The 16,930-nt window shown below is 44.5% G+C and overlaps 1 protein-coding gene across 1 annotated transcript in view; it reads left to right on the top strand.

Moving 5' to 3' along the window:
• The window catches only part of Ralgps1 (Ral GEF with PH domain and SH3 binding motif 1), a 253,995-nt gene extending 238,151 nt beyond the window's left edge, over positions 1–15,844 (top strand). The window contains exon 19 of the mRNA XM_026386271.2: positions 11,468–15,844. Within this exon, the coding sequence (XP_026242056.1) occupies positions 11,468–11,497 (30 nt within the window). The 3' untranslated portion in view covers positions 11,498–15,844. The remainder of the gene's footprint in view (positions 1–11,467) is intronic.
• The last annotated feature ends 1,086 nt before the right edge of the window (positions 15,845–16,930 follow it).

The raw sequence follows: 16,930 nt of genomic DNA on the forward strand, positions 1-16,930 counted from the left end.
ATGGGGACTCCAGCTCCCCCAGGGGACTGTATTGATGTGGGCTCCCTCTGCCCCCACTACCGCCCCCTCTCCTCACCACCTGTTACACAGATGCTTCATATGCAGGAGTTGGCTGGTCCTCCCATGTCCCTGAGAGGTAACTTCTCTTATTGCCTCTATTTAACACTGAGGATCCTGATGCTTATAAAGTAGCAGACACACTGGTTGGGGTGGTGCAGGCCTGTGATCCTAGTGACTCAGGCTGAGTCAGGAGAATTGCAAGTTCAAGGCCAGTCCAGGCAACTTAACAAGGCCCTGTCTCAAAATAAAAATAAAAGGACTGAGGATGTAGGGCCTGGGTTGTGGTTCAGTGGTAGAGTGCTTGCCTAGCATGTGCGAGGCACTGGGTTCGATCCTCAGCACCACATAAAACTAAAATATTGTGTCCACCTAAGTCTAAAAAATAAATCTTAAAAAAAAAGGACTGAGGATGTAGCTCAGTGGTAAAGCACCCTTGGGTTCTATCCCCAGAACCAAAAAGAAGGGACCAAAGGAAGGAAGGGAGGGAGGGAGAGAGGAAGGGGTGGACACTTGTTCAAGGGCCTATAGTTAGTGAGCCACGGGGCTGGGATCTGGCCCACAGCGCCTGCCTCTGGATTCTGACCGTGTTGGCCTGGGCTTTCCCGCCTCCACTTCCCTGGGCGTACCCGCAACGGCCTAAGGGGCCTGGGGGCGCAGCCAGCCATCCAGTTGGGCCTGGGTCAAATGTGGCTGCCTCCAGCCTCCACACCAGATGGGGGCGCATCAGTGCTCCTATCCCTAAGCACCCATGTCAGGAGGGACTTGGGGACATGGGATCCCTCCCTTCAGCCTCTCTGGGAGAGAGCATAGGGTGTGGAATAGCTAGTGGTAGCCTCCAGGAGGAAAGCTGCTGGTGGCTGGAAGCAGGTGAGAAGCTGGCAGCAGCCCTGCAGGTCTGAGGGGTCCTCAGCAAAGGCAAGCTCACACCAAATACTTGGGTCTGGGGGGACAGGGACACAGCACAGCCACAGACTTCTCAGCTCTTCAGAGTATCTCTTATAAACGAATGGAGGTCTCTAGGGGCAAGTCCTTGGACTCTGCCCTCAGCTTGGTCCCACTGAGGAATTTCATCTGTAATGTAGATAAGGACACACAAGAGAAGCTGATTGAGATTGTCTGTGTAGAGACTGGAAAGCAGAACTAGTGGAATGTCCTCAATAAATGGAAGCAACAGGACAAGACTAACTGGAGGATAAGCTTGAGGCACACAGAGGCCCCCAAAAAACTGCACTGGAGTCCCTTGACTCACCTATGGGACTGCTAGGGACATGCTCACCCATTTCCTTGAAGATACATATTAAAGAATGTTCACTGTAGCATTATTCTTTATAAAAACAACAATAACAACAAACAAAACACCTGGAACCCTCCGTGACCCACAGCAGATCCCTATTGCGCAACCCTGGATAGCGAGCCATGTGCCATCCCCGAAAGAGGCTCTAGGTATAAGCAATATAGGAAAGAGCAGGACCATTGGAAGCCTTAGTCTTATTTGTACCAAAGTATGTATGCATCCAAGCTACTCAGGAGGCTAAGGCAGGCGAATCACAAGTTCATGGTCACCCTGTAGGGGGAGGGGGCTGTGGGTAGAGCACTTGCCTAGCTGGCACAAGGCCCTAGGTTTAATACCCAGCCCAGAAAGAAAAAAAAAAAAAAACTGTATGTATGTTTGTATGTGCATGTAGAATTTCTACATTGATATAGAAGAGACTTAGCATTCTGAAGTTTCTAGAGTGTTTACTTCTCCCCCTCCCAATACTGGGGTTGAACCCAGGGACTTGGACATGCTAGGCGAGTACTCTACCACTGGGCTACATCCCCAGCCCAGTTTGTATATATTTAGTACATTCAATTAACATGATTGCCCATCTGCACAACGGGAAGACCAGTGGTTTGGGTCAACAGTAGTTTCAAGGCAATTCAAAGGGGATAAGCTGACAAGGTTAAAACGAAGGGACTGCCATCTCAAGCTGCATAAAGAAAGGAAGAGCTGGACCTGGAGCCACCTTGACCTCCTCCACACAGGTTATCCCAGGTGTCTCAGCACCACTAAGAACATATAGCACACTGATGCTCACCTACCACACACAGGTGTGCCGCAAACTGCCCGGCCCCGGGCCGGCTGAGTCCCGCTCCTGCTGCCGAGCACTGCCTGCGGCACCCCTGCTGAGCGATCCCCTGCTGAGCTGTCAGTGCACACGGGCTTGCAATCTTGCAACCCGGTTGGGCACAAAAACACAAGCCAGTCAAACTGAGACAAAGTTTTATTTAGAGAGAGGCCGTGTGCGTCCCCTAACAGGTGGGTCCGCCACGTGTGTGTTCTACCTGAGCCGGGGGGGTTTCCCCTTCCCCCGGAACACCCTCCTACCATCCTTTCCCAACCAATGGGAACTCTCCCATTACAAGAGTGACATGAGTAACCTGAGTCTTGAAATGGGCCCAGCTGAACAGCATGAGTCCAATTACCATATGAATGTGAATTGCTGGCTGGCAGTCAATAAAATCCAAAGGTACCTGTATCAATATTTTTGCTGTGGCTCCTAACATCTGCCCCCTACTGTTTAAATAAACAACAGGCAAATGTGGCTAGGGACCGTGCCTGTTAGGTATGTCCAATTCACATATGGTTCTTACCCGTCATGGGAAAACTGACCTTATTGCGTCAGTCTCCTGGCTTAGGTTGATACCACTGTAACCGAATCATACCCGTCACTGACTACCGGTCCAGTATATAGCCATACCTGTGTAATAGGCCTATGCACCAGTGGGGGGGTGAGGTTCTTGCCTCACCTCTGTTGGCCCCCAAATTTAACCTTGGTGCCAGTGGGGGGGTGAGGTTCTTGCCTCACCTCTGTTGGCCCCCAAAATCAGACCATCACTAGCAGAAGGGAGAAAGACGCAGAATTGCCACGACACCAAGCCAATTGACGGCTCCTTTGGAAACACTGGTGACACATCGGCTAAGATATTTAGCACTACCAGTTCGCTGTATCAACAAATAGAACACAATGTATACAGGTGATACATAGTCCAGACAAGTTGTGTAAGCAGTTCAAAGTGGAGGAGTCTATCAATATGTCCATTTCCTCCCAAGGTAAATTAAGTCCTTGATTGAGCAGTTCAAATTGGAGGAGTCTATCAATATGTCCATTTCCTCCCAAAGTAAATTAAGTCCTTGATTGAGCAGTCTTATTGAGTTATTTTGATTGATGTATCAATTTATACAGTTTATAGTGATAGCTATCATAAAAGTTGTAGTTTGGTCTTAGTCTTCACCGGCACTGGGATGGAGATGGGAATTATGGCCATGTTGCTAAAGAGACATTATCCTGAACAGAATTATGAAATATAATGAAAAGGAAAGGTGAAAGTAAACAAACATATCTGTTAACCACCTTTAAAAACAAAATTTAATAACAGCTGTTTACCTAAAGTAAATTAAACCATATAAGTCACGTGACTAAATTTTTTTTTTTTGAATACTTGTATCTATATATACATGAGCGCTCCTTATAAATGAAATATGGACATACACACATACAGACATACAACACAAAACAGCATACATAACATAGAACATATAAGACAATAGTAAATAAAGGCCTTGTAGCTATAGCTAGGTGAAATCTCCATTGCAATGTTTAAAAACTTTACAGTTAAAAATAAATAAATAAATAAAACACAGTCAAAAAAATAAAACTGATCAGAAAAACATTAACCTAGGTTTGTATGAGCTTAAAAAATAAGGTAAAATAAAATAAAATAGAACTTTATGATGTGGGAAAAATGCAAATAATAAAATAGATATTGAAAAAGGCACCGTGGTAAATCACTGTCGCAGATGCAAGAATAGCCAGGCTGGAACTCTGGATATCAGCTGTTATGGATTTGAGTCAAATCATCTTCTTTTTCTGTAGAAATTGTTTTAGTTAATCTCTCTGGAATCCAAATTGGTTGCTGTTCCTCCTGTGGAAAAACACAGACGGAGCCCCGACTCCAGACTATTACTGGGTCCGGACCTTTCCATTGTCCTGTTAGAATATCTTTCCAAAGTACCTTAGGCTTATGTACATTTTTCGGATACATATGTCTTTCCGCAGCACTAAGTCCTGATGAATCCAAATTTAGAAAGTTTAGAGTAAAAAGGGTTATTTTAAGTTTATCTTTGGGGGATATATACCCCTTACTAATTCCCTCCCTTTGCTTTAATAAGTACATTTTTATAGTTTGATGAGCTCTTTCAACTATGCCTTGTCCCTGTGGGTTGTATGGGATTCCTGTTATATGAGTAATGCCAAATGATGAGCAAAATTGTTTAAAAGACTTGGAGATGTAACCAGGACCGTTATCGGTTTTTAACTGTTTAGGAACACCCACAGTGGCAAAATTTTGTAAGCAATGAGCTATAACATCTTTAGTTTTTTCTCCGGGATGAAGGGAGCCCATCAAAAATCCAGAAGAAGTATCAACTGTAACATGTAAATATTTTAATTTTCCAAATTCTGGCAAGTGTGTGACGTCCATCTGCCAAATATGGTTAGGTATCAGTCCTCTAGGATTGACTCCAAGATTAACTTGTGGCAAAAATGTCACACAATTTTGACATTGTTTTATTATATGTCTGGCTTGTTCTTTAGTTATTTTAAAACGTTTTTGTAAAGTATTAGCATTGACATGGAACCTTTTATGAAAATTTATAGCTTCTTCTATTGTGGAGAAAATATGTATGTCATGTGTAGATTTATCTGCTAGTTCATTACCCAAACTAAGGGCTCCAGGCAATCCTGTATGTGCTCTGATATGTCCTATAAAGAATGGATCCTTTCTATCCCAGATTAGACTTTGTATAGCAGAGAACAAAGAGAAAACAGTAGAGGAAGGAGAAATCCTACCAGCATCTTCAAGAGATACGATAGCATTAACTACATACTGACTATCAGAAAATAAATTAAATGTAGAATCTTTGAACATCATAAAAGCTTGCAATACTGCATTGAGCTCTACCTTTTGAGCTGATTGTTTGGGTACTAAAAATGTAAAAGTTTGATCAGGAGTAACTACTGCTGCTGTACCATTATTTGACCCATCAGTGAATATATTTGGAGCATTTATGATAGGGGTTTTTCTTGTCATTTTTGGAAAAACTACAGGATGCTTAGACCAAAAGGACAACAAAGGATTAGATGGCAAGTGATTATCAAATGCAACACTAGATTTACACATGATTATTGCCCAAGTATTTAACTCATTAGCTAACTCATCAATTTGATCCATAGTATATGGAGTAATAATTTTATTGGGAGAAATCCCAAACACTCCTTTTGCTGCTTTTATTCCTTTGAGTATTAATTGCCCTACAGCCTCAGGATATCTAGTAAGAATAGTATTAGGAGAATAAGATAAATGTATCCATAATAATGGACCTTCTTGCCAAAATACCCCTGTAGGAATATTTTTTGTCGGTAATACAATAAATAATAAAGGCAAACTTATATCAATTCTATCCAAATGCATATTTTCCATATATGTTTCAATGATTTTTAATGCCTTTCTAGCTTCAGGCGTTAACATGCGGGGTGAATTTGGATCTGATGGACCTTTTAAAATATCAAATAAAGGTCCTAATTCTCCTGTTGGTATGCCTAGATAAGGCCTTATCCAATTTATATCTCCCAATAACTTTTGAAAGTCATTAAGTGATTTGAGTTGATCTACTCGTATTTGAATTTTTGGTGGACGGACCATGGTTGAGGATAATAGAACTCCTAAATAATTAATTGGAAGATTTAATTGTACTTTATCTATTGCTATCTCTAGATTATAATTTTTTAATAAGTTTGTAAGCGTGGCATAACATTCTAGCAATGTGTTTTTATCTTTATGTGCCATTAACACATCATCCATATAGTGAAATATCTGTAGTTCAGGGTTTTGAATTCTAAGTGGCTGGATTGCTTTATCAACATAAATTTGGCACAAAGTTGGGCTGTTAGCCATCCCTTGAGGGAGTACTTTCCATTCATATCTCTGATCAGGACCTTCATGATTCAGTGCAGGGATAGTAAATGCAAAATGTGGACTATCCTCGGGGTGAATTGGAATTGAGAAGAAACAATCTTTAATATCTATAGCTAGAATATGCCACGTTTTTGGTAAAGCAGACAGTTGGGGAATCCCTGATTGAGCAGGTCCCATAATAACCATCTCATTATTAATGGCTCTTAAATCTTGTAATAATCTCCATTTACCAGATTTCTTTTTAATAACAAAAATGGGAGTATTATGGGGAGATACGGAAGGTTGTATATGTCCTTCCGCTAATTGCTGTTTGACCAGATCATGGGCTACTTGTATCTTTTCTTTAGTTAGGGGCCACTGAGGAACCCACACTGGTCTTTCTGATTTCCAAGTAATTTTGATTGTCTCAGTGGCCCTTTTTGAAAACCCAATCCATGTTTATCTATCTCTTGATCTACTTGAATTGGTGCTGTTATATCTTGTTCTTGATTTCTTAATCTCTTTTCTTTTCTAAAGCCTTGTTTTGCCCTAGTAGTGGGCGCGTTAGGATTGACGTTATTTGTTAATGTCAATCCTAATTGATCTAGGATGTCTCGTCCCCATAAATTTATGGGGAGATGGTCCAATACATAGGGCTGTATAGTTCCTTCACATCCTTCAGGATCCCTCCAATCTAATACCATTGCACTTCTATGGGGATTAGTTGCCACTCCTAGGCCTCTAAGCGTTTGGGTCGCTTGCTGTAATGGCCAATGCTTAGGCCATTCCTGGCGAGATATGATGCTGAGGTCAGCGCCTGTGTCCAGCAGTCCATTAAAATCATGCCCTTGAATATTTAATTTTAGCATAGGGCGAGAATCTAAATTTAAAGATAGCATAGCCCAATCTACACCTGTGGAGCCTAATCCCTTGGAACCTCTTTCTACATTACAACTGGAAAATTTATCATGTAGGCTTGGTATTATTAATAACTGTGCTATTCTATCTCCTGATGAAATTACTGATATACCTCTTGGAGAACTAGCTATGATTTTTATTTCACCCTCATAATCGGGATCAATTACCCCAGGACTTATCATAAGTCCTTTAAGTGTAGAAGAACTGCGTCCTAATAATAAGCCTACTGTTCCCTGGGGAAGAGGTCCTTTTACTCCTGTGGGAATGATTTGAACTCCCATCTCTGGAGTTAATACTGCTCTGGCAGAGGCACAGATGTCCAACCCTGCGCTCCCTCTAGTCTGTCTGATGAGGGATCTGATGGATAATGCGTCCTGGGCACCACCTTGATGGTACTGCTGGGTTCCTCCATTGCCCCGTATATTTGTGGTTTTGGGCCCCGGGGCATTGGGCCCTCCAATTCGTTTTTTGACAACGGGGCCTGATGCCTTTCTCCACGATATCGTGGGTAGACACTTGGTCTTTGTCCATTTTTTGATAACGGAATACCCTCTATGGTGGTTTGAGAATGGCATTCATTAGCCCAATGTCTCCCTCTATGGCATCGTGGGCAAATACCCGGGATTCTACTCTTTTGATACCTAGCTTTGTTAAACCCTCCTCCTATGGGGCAATTTCTTTTAAAATGCCCTTCTTGATTGCAATTATAGCATGTTTTTGGCTTGGTACTTAAAGCCTGTTTTACTTCAGCTGCCATGACTTGTCCTTGTTCATTAATGTCTCTACATAATTTAATATATGTGTTTAAATCTTCCTGTTTCCACGGTCTAATGACCTCTTTGCAGCAACGATTTGCTTGATCGTAAGCCAGCTGTTTTATAAATGGCATTGCCTGTTCTGTATTTTCAAATGTCTCAGAGGCTGCTTCAATAAGTCTAGCTACAAAGTCAGCGTAGGGCTCATTAACTCCTTGTATTATCTTAGATAGTTGACCTTGAAAATCCTCTTGTCCCTTTAAAGTTTTCCATGCCTTAATTGCATTTATAGCGACTTGAGCGTATACGCCAGGATCATATCTGAGCTGTTGCATCTGTTCTTGAAACTCCTCTTTTCCCAGTAACATTTTCAGGCCTCGTTCAGGGTAACCTGCTTCTGCATTTTGCCTAGCTGTCTCCTTGCAAAATTCCTCATTGGCAATTTTCCATAATAAATACTGTCCTCTATTTAGCACAGAATTACACACGTTAGCCCAATCTGCTGGTGTTAAGTTCCAGCCGGTAATAGATTCGACCATACTGACTGTGAAGGGAGCGGCCGGGCCGTAGGCTGCTACAGCTTCCTTTAATTGTTTTATTATTTTGAAATCTAAGGCACGGTAAACTCGTTCTTTTTCTTCTCCCTGCTCAATTACAGGGCATGCTAGTTTTTGGGGTCCCGCCTCAGGATTCCGTTCATCATCTATGGAGGCAGGTAAAGCTGTTGGTTGAATTATGCCCTCTGGTGGTGGAACGGAGTTAGTAGCAGCCTCCCTATCTGACGACCGTTTTTTCCCTGAGCTTGCCTTGTTCAAATTTTCTTCTATCTGACTAGCTTGAGAGACCTTTTGTTTTGCTTGACCTAATATGTTTTCTGCCATGGCCTGGACCTCTAACAATTTACTTAACAGTTTTTCGGTTTGTTTTTTACTAGATTCTAATCTACTATAAAGGTAACGTAACCCAATAAGATAGGATAGAAGAAAGCCAAAACAGAATGAAACAGAAACGGAGAGGAGGAAAATGATTATGTCAATTTTCTCTCTCTCAGGGCCGAATAACTTCAAACCTTGAGTCAGCCATTTATCCCAACTCGTCTGGAAAAATTGTAAGGCTAGAGAGCCTGAAATAAGAGCAGAATAAATCAAAACAGAAATACCCATTCTGTCGCCTTTCCTTAGGGGCGAGTGATATTACTCACCTTTAAGTTTTGGGCGTTCCCCGTACGGGCCACCAAAATGCCGCAAACTGCCCGGCCCCGGGCCGGCTGAGTCCCGCTCCTGCTGCCGAGCACTGCCTGCGGCACCCCTGCTGAGCGATCCCCTGCTGAGCTGTCAGTGCACACGGGCTTGCAATCTTGCAACCCGGTTGGGCACAAAAACACAAGCCAGTCAAACTGAGACAAAGTTTTATTTAGAGAGAGGCCGTGTGCGTCCCCTAACAGGTGGGTCCGCCACGTGTGTGTTCTACCTGAGCCGGGGGGGTTTCCCCTTCCCCCGGAACACCCTCCTACCATCCTTTCCCAACCAATGGGAACTCTCCCATTACAAGAGTGACATGAGTAACCTGAGTCTTGAAATGGGCCCAGCTGAACAGCATGAGTCCAATTACCATATGAATGTGAATTGCTGGCTGGCAGTCAATAAAATCCAAAGGTGCCTGTATCAATATTTTTGCTGTGGCTCCTAACACAGGTGGCCCTGTGATTTGTGCACAGAGGCCAGGTGGCTCCAGGTCCAACAGGAACTGACAGCCCTGCAGTGGGCTGCCTAGGAGGGTGTGGGGGAAGAGGCAGGGCCCTGGTCTCATGGAGGCACAGCAAGGAGAGCCCTGGGCAAGGACCCATTGTCCCTCTGTAGGGAGCAGTCAGCAGGTGGCAGCAGCTGCTCAGCAGGCAGTGGGGGTTTAGGAAAAAAACATGGGGCAGAGTGAGCGTTTGGTGAGATTGCTCATGCTGGCAAACAGTGCACTGTGGCAAGCTTCTGCCACTTTGAAGTACTTTTGTCCAATATTCAGACCTTTTTTTTTTTTTCCTATTTTGTTTCCTTTTTATTTCTAATTTACTTCCCATCAAGTAGTTCCATAGTACTGTATGGAATAATAAGAGGTTAGCAACAACCTAAATACTCAACATCAGGGGATTATTTAAATGAGTCACGGTGTGTCCCTGCAAAAGAATGGAGGGAAGGTGTGAAAGGGCTGCACAGAGATGCAGCTGTCCACGTGGAATCTCAGCCACTAGACTGTGTTTTTATTTTGCACTTCTCAAAATTGTTTTACTGACACTGAATCCACTTAAACCTTATTTATAACATATGTGTAAGATACAAACAACAGCAGAATGAACGCCCACATATCCATCTCCCAGCCAAAATGTAGAGCCCTCCAGGCCTAGGAGCCCTCCCTCCCACAAGTGCCTCTTCCTGATTCTCTCTTTTCACCCTCACCCCATAGCCATGCTCCTGATGAGTGTGTTACTTACTTTTATTACTTTATTTTCATTTACTGTGGTAGGGAGAGCAAGCCAGGGCGTGCATACATGCTAGGCAAGTGCTCTACCACTGAGCTATACCTCCAGCCCTCCTTCATAATTTTAGAACACGCATTTGATTTTTTTTCTTGTATTGTCTGGGTACATTTGTAAAGCATCTTTGTGACTAGAACCAGAACTATACATTTCCTTCTGTGACTTGTTCTTCCACTACACGTTCCTAAGATTCATCAGTGTTGACGTGTGTAGCTGTCATTCATTTATTTGTGCTGATTTTTCTATCAGTTCTGCTGTCAGTCATCACAGGAATGACTTCCAGCCTTTTGTTCCTATGAGAATGCTGCTGTAAACATTTTTGTAACTGTCTCCTGGTATATGGGAATGCTTTTTTTTTTTTTTCTAATTCATCATTTTGACCAATTGTTACTGACATGTGCTTGTTTTGTTTGTTTATTAATTGGTACTGGGGATTGAACCCAAGGATTCTCTACCCCTGAGCCACATCCCCAGTCCTTTATTTTTTTAAATTTTAAGACAGGTTCTCACTAAATTGCTTAGGGCTGCTCTAAGCTGCTGAGGCTGATTTATATATATATTTCTAATAAAATCTCTTGGAACCCAAAGCAATGCCAGAGAAGAAAGTCCAAGTCTGGGGATCTGGAGACAGCTTTGGGGACAGTGGCAACATTCTGAACTTGAGGTCAGTGGTCCTCCCAGTAAAGGGGGCTAAGATCTTGTCCTGGACATAGCTATGGAGAGGTATTAGGTTCTCAGTATCCGCACGCTTTGTCAGTCTCCTGTGCTTCTACTTGTCATCCCCTAATGACCTACCCTCTGCTGCTTGTCCCCTCTAAAGGCATACACTCTGTTCCTTCAGGGTTTGACTTCCTCACCCTAAACACAGTTTTATTTTGAACATAGGATAATGGCTGAGAGCATGGGTTTAGGGTCTGAGCCCTGCTTCTTACTTGCTGTGGACTTAAACCCTCTAAGCCTAAGTTTCTTGTCTTCATTATGGGGGTGTTTCCAGCACCTACCTAATAGGATTGCTATAAGGACTTAAGCACATGATGCATACGAAGCATTCAGAGCAGTACCCAGCACATGGGATTGTGACACGTAGCAGCTGTTATTATTGCCATGCCCCCACCCACCTGACCTGTGCATTAACAGACTTCCCCTAGAGACCACCCCTGTCTCTTCGAAGGGTTAAAACTTTGACAAGAAGCTGAGCTTTCTCTTCTAGGTACCTGCAAACCTTATGTCATTTGAATAAGTCTCTGCAGAACTTGGCGTGACTACAAAGGCTTCTGGGAGCCCAGACTGGGCCTGGTGGACAAGGGCAACCCTGGGCACAGGCTGTGAGCCAGGGCGCTGGGAGCCTCACAGCCAGACTCACAGGATGCGCACAGCCTTCAGCCTCACAGTCGCAGAGGGCTCCCCAAGTGCTGGATCCACCTGTCAATCCCCAGCGACTCTCATGACTCTCATCCCGCAGCACCACCTCACAGGGCGGTTGTTGGACCCCAGACTGCACACCCCGAGTCCCCTTTCTGGGCCTTTGTTGTCCACCAGCTGCTTCTGCAACAGAGTGCATTTGGCCCACGTTGGGTTCTCCTGCTTTCTGCTGACACAGTGGACAGCATTAACCTGCGAAAGGGCCAGAGAGCAGGACAGGCTGCGGGACAGGCTCGTTACACCCCAAGTGCACGGGGCTGCTCACCCCCAGGGTGGCCTCAGATTTTGTACAATCCCCGAAGCGTCCTCTGCGTATGTGTGCCGTCCATGTGTGCGTGCGAGTGAGTGTGAACTCTTCAAGAAACATGCATTTTGGCACAGGACTTGTGACATCACACACTTCATTCGCTTTGAGGGCCTGCTTTCACCTTCAGTCATAGCCTTGTCCACGGAGAAAGGTCGGGTGGGAGCGCCAGTGTTAAGGCTCCCTCACATTCTCTCACTGTAAACAAACAATGCCTTAAACCGTGTCTTGCTTTCTGTTCCTATGGGTGCTATTCATCTGGAAGGCCTGCTTCCTGGGCCCTGGGGCTCTGCCAGGCCTTGTTGCTGTCAGCCCTTCCGAGCAGGAACCGGCTCAGGACGGTGGACTGGGCCGCTGGCCTGCTTGCTTCCTTTCATGCCCTCTCCTGGCAGGGCCTGGGGCCCTTTCATCTCCCCCGCTCCCGCCACGCCTGCATGGGAAGTTGTGGCATGTTCTCCTGATGTCCTCAGAAGCAGCTCAGAGGCTGCCATGCTCACAGTGATCGGCTGCCCAGAGGCCCCTTCACGCCAACCTCCCCCACAGGGCAGGCTGTGCTCGCTGCCATTGCCATCGCACCCTTTGGCCTCCACTGCCAGGGCAGACCCACCAGGATTGCTGATCATGCTGGGAGCTGAGTGACACTGAGGCCTTAAGCTCCCCCAGTCTTGCCCCCAAATGCAGTCACCAGCAAGTTCTCCATCATCCAAGTCCAAGGGCACAATTGTGGATGACCATCTGAGAGCTCTGGGGAGCAAATGGTCCAGCCTCTGCATTTGGCTAAGAGTGTTTTCCATGAACAACAGCCTTGATCTGTCACACTCTGTCATAATTTAAAGTGATTTTTATTTTGCACAAATATATTTTTATTCTTACATTAATTGTGCTTTATCATCATAGCCTGTCTCTGTCTCCCTTTCTCTCCTTTAACTTGAATATCTGTATCCTGAGAGGGAAACCCTTAAATGATTTTCTGAAAGAGACTGAATTTCTGGGTCCATTGCTATCATGGTATCAGAACTCACACCAACAAGGCATCAAACTGCCCTGAAGAGTTTCCTGGCAAGAAGCTTCACAACACCTTAATCAGTACACTGTAATAGGTCACCACTATAAGATCCACCAACAGACCCACCACAGTACTTTGATCAAATGGTGACGACTCTGAGAATCCGAATGTGTCGCTGAGGGAGTGTTGTCATCAGGGTGATACATTGTGCTGGAGCCTGACTGTGCTCAGAAACTCACCTTCTTTTGGAGCAGAGACTGGATACTTTCATGCCAAAAGAAACTCCCAAAGGTAACGTTGATGCCATCAAATCTCAGCCACAGCCTTGCGTGCCCGCCCGTACCCCAGGTCTGAGTGTGTGCACCTAGACTCTTCAAGTTGGTATCTGAAGGCTGAGTAACAAGGCCAGACACTGCAGTCACTTCCAACCAGAACCATGCAGTGGTCATGCTTTGACCTACATCCAATCTGATCTCACCTGTTAACTTCTAAAAAGTCTTCAGCTTGGATAGAAATGCAAGACTGGAACACTGGCTACTTATTTTCCTTGTTTCTCCACTCTTCACACTACGCTGGCTTTTCACATATGAAATACAACAGATGCCAAATTCCCAGAATTTCAGGCTCAACTAAATCAAATAGTTTTCTGTCCTTTACAGATGCTTCTTCTCCTTCACAGATGTTTGCTTCTGAGCCTAATTTGAAAGAGCACAATCACAATTCTTTTCAAAGCACTTAATCTGTTCACTAGTTGAGACTGATCCCACATCACCTCTCAGAAACATTTCTTTCCTTGGACTCTTGAGGAATCAGTTTGGACTGACTGGCAAAAAGCCAATCTTATTGGCAAAAGCCTGGTAGGACTGGTAAGAGCCCTGAACACATCAGAAGAGTCCTGGAGATGTAGTTGAAAGATACTCAATTCTCCAAGCAGGGACTCAGGCCAAGTATGTGAGTTCAGTGCTGATTGTCTTCCCAGTGCTAGCTTGTCCCACAAACCAGGCACAAACCACGGAGGGTGGGGGTCCTTGGGTGGATTCTCGCCCTAGAGGGAAGTGTTTCTGGTTTTTGCTCCTCGACTGTCCATTGTGCACAAATACTTGTGAACCCACTGAAGGTCTTATGTCTTGCATGCATATACTGTAAATTTTTTTTAGGCAAACAAAATTGTGGCCAAAATGAAAGGTGTAGAATGCTGTCTACAAACTGGAGTAGGTAGCTGGTAGCATTGTGATGTCCTAAGAAGAATCCATGCAGCTCACCCCACATACTTTCTAACCCTCAGTTGAACACGTTCTGTATGTAACTCAAGGTCAGCTGAGTGCATTCTGGCAACTGGAATGCTTTGTGGAGGAGGGTTTGGTGGAAAGCCGGAGAAACATTTTCTGAATATACCCAGGGTGAATGCAGCATTCCCTCCCCTGACTGTTCAGCATCCTGTCAGACAGAGGCGCTGAGGAGCTGAATACTTGAAGGAATCCTTGAGGAACTCAAGGATTGCCAACTGATTTCTAAAGTATTTCTTTTCCTTACCGAGACAGCCAGTGTTTCTACCTTTACCTTACTCCCCGTCCCAAGCCCAGAAAGGTGTATCTTTAAGGTCACCATATTTCAGGTAGAATATGGTCTGTGAAAATGGGGAGCCATTTGCAAGCCAAGCTTGCTTTATTCCTGGGTGGGTCCAGAGTGCTACACCCCCATTGCTGATGCTCACAATTACAGGTGAACATCACCAAAACACGATTTTACTTCTTTTTTGTGATCCCGTATATTACTGTAATCAACCCTATGTCATTATTGAAATATTGGGTGATTTCATGTTTTAAAAACAAAAAGAAACTGTAAGAGTCCCTTTGAAATACAGTTTCTCTGCATAAAACCCCCATTCTTTCATTCATTCATTCATTCATATCTCTAGTGAGTGTCTCCCATGCACGAGGTTCTATCCAGGGTATAAATGGCTGAAAAGGAGACAGATTGGATCTGCCTTCGTGGGGTTGACCACTCAACGAACAAATGATCCCCACCTCATGCACCTCCTTGGGCAAGAACCCACCTCTCCCCAGCCCTGGGTACAATCTTCATGCACAGATTCTTCCAGAAACACTTCAAAAGTCCCCACAGACTGACCAGTCTTACTCTGTGAGTTCTGTCACAATGAGGACTAGCTGGAGTGTGCACTAGAGGCCACATAGTTCAGAACAGTTAGGCACAGAGCTGTGGCTGAGCATACAGAGGACTCCAAAGGTAGAATGAGAGAGTAAGGTCAGCACCTCCACCGAGTTTATGTGATAGGCTTTTGTCTTTAACTTTAGTGTTAAATTCAAGTACAGTATGAGCAAGAGCTGCATTTTCTTGGCCGTGGAGAACTTGTCCATGGACATTGGTCCACCTCATAGCCCTCTGCTGCACAAGTGTGTTTACCCCTCGGGCAGCCCCCAAATCCCCTCACAGCAGCGCAGAAGATCCATCGGTTCATTTTTAACCATGAGTCTATCCATTTCTGAATGACTGTGACCATTCAGTAATGAAATAATAGAAATTGATTTATTAGTATAGTATAATCTTTAATAAATTTCGTGCCAAAATGCATGGTTTTCCACTTAGCATTCAAAATGTTGCGTAGAAAGTAGTTTTCGATTTCTTATGTATTCTTCTAAGTGGGTTGAAAATCAGTTTCTACATTTTCGTTCGTTTCTTGTTAAATCTGTTGCATTCTCCCAGGCTGTCTTTTTTTCCAGCAGACCCCTGCATGCAGCTGTGTAAGGACTTTCTCTAATACTTGTGAATTGTCTCATCTGCAATAACCACTGAACATCAGCCCTCCATGGGATTCTTTAGATTTTTGGTGAAGTATTTTGTTACCTCAGTCTTGTATCAAGTTGCTGTATTTTTCAGCTTGTTACATTGATAATAATTGTTTCACTAATTAAATACTTTAATGTACAGACATCTTTGTTTACTTTGAAATTAAATGTGTTTTCCAATGAATATTGTTCAATTTATTAAAATCACATGCATTCATTCACATGGCAGTTACTGTGCCAGGTAGAACATGGAGGAGGTATGGGGCACTCAGAGCTCAGCTAAGAGTAACTAGAACATACATAGCATATAGGAGCAGTACTCTCAGAAAGGGACAGGGGCAGTGCTGCGGGGGCACTCAGGAGAGGAAGGCAAGAGAGCTGGAGACACCTTAGAGGGCAAAGTTCAGAGACCACAGAAAACTTGGAGGCCAAGGTGGGTGCAGGGTTAAGAAATGAAAAGCAGGGTGAAGAGAGAGGGGAAGCGCCCAGGTCTCACTGTGTAGAGAATTAGGGGAGCTATGCGTCTAAGTCGGAAAAGATATTTTAGAAGTTCATGATGCTAGGCAAAAGTAAACAACAACAAAACCGAAACCAAAATCCACTCTCACTTGCTTAAAAGAAAAAGGACTGTTTTAAAGGGCTGTCTTGTCCCTGGGGCAAGGACCAAGGGAATCTCAAGAGGGGCTGGAAGGAGAAATGGAAAGTTCTTGCTATCTCTCTCCCTCTCTCATGGGAGTCTTCTCTCCAGGCATCTCCTTCCTTCTCCTTCCAGACTGGCTTCTCTGCTTGAATGTGCAGCATCAAGGGAGGCCAGGCCGGAGGAAAAGCGACTGAAAGTCATTGGGAGAGTGCTCCAGGGAATGCCACGATCCACGCTGATTATGGGATCCCCTGGCTCTGCCTGCCTGGTCAGTGCCTACCAACGCTGCAGTTCTCTAAGCAAAGGTCCTCGGCCTCTGTTCTACCAAGCTAGTTCCAGGCCAGCACGATCACACCTCCGTAACTGCGACGAGGCTTCGCTTGCTGAAGTAGCCACAGTCTACTTCCTCTTCATGATCTAGATGACCCAGTGATCCCCAGTTTTACCCATACGGGTCCCCGTTCTCAGCCAGAGTTCAAGGGCTCTGAAACGAT

The sequence above is a fragment of the Urocitellus parryii genome, chromosome 4 (genome assembly GCF_045843805.1).
Source record: "Urocitellus parryii isolate mUroPar1 chromosome 4, mUroPar1.hap1, whole genome shotgun sequence".
Lineage (NCBI taxonomy): Eukaryota > Metazoa > Chordata > Mammalia > Rodentia > Sciuridae > Urocitellus > Urocitellus parryii.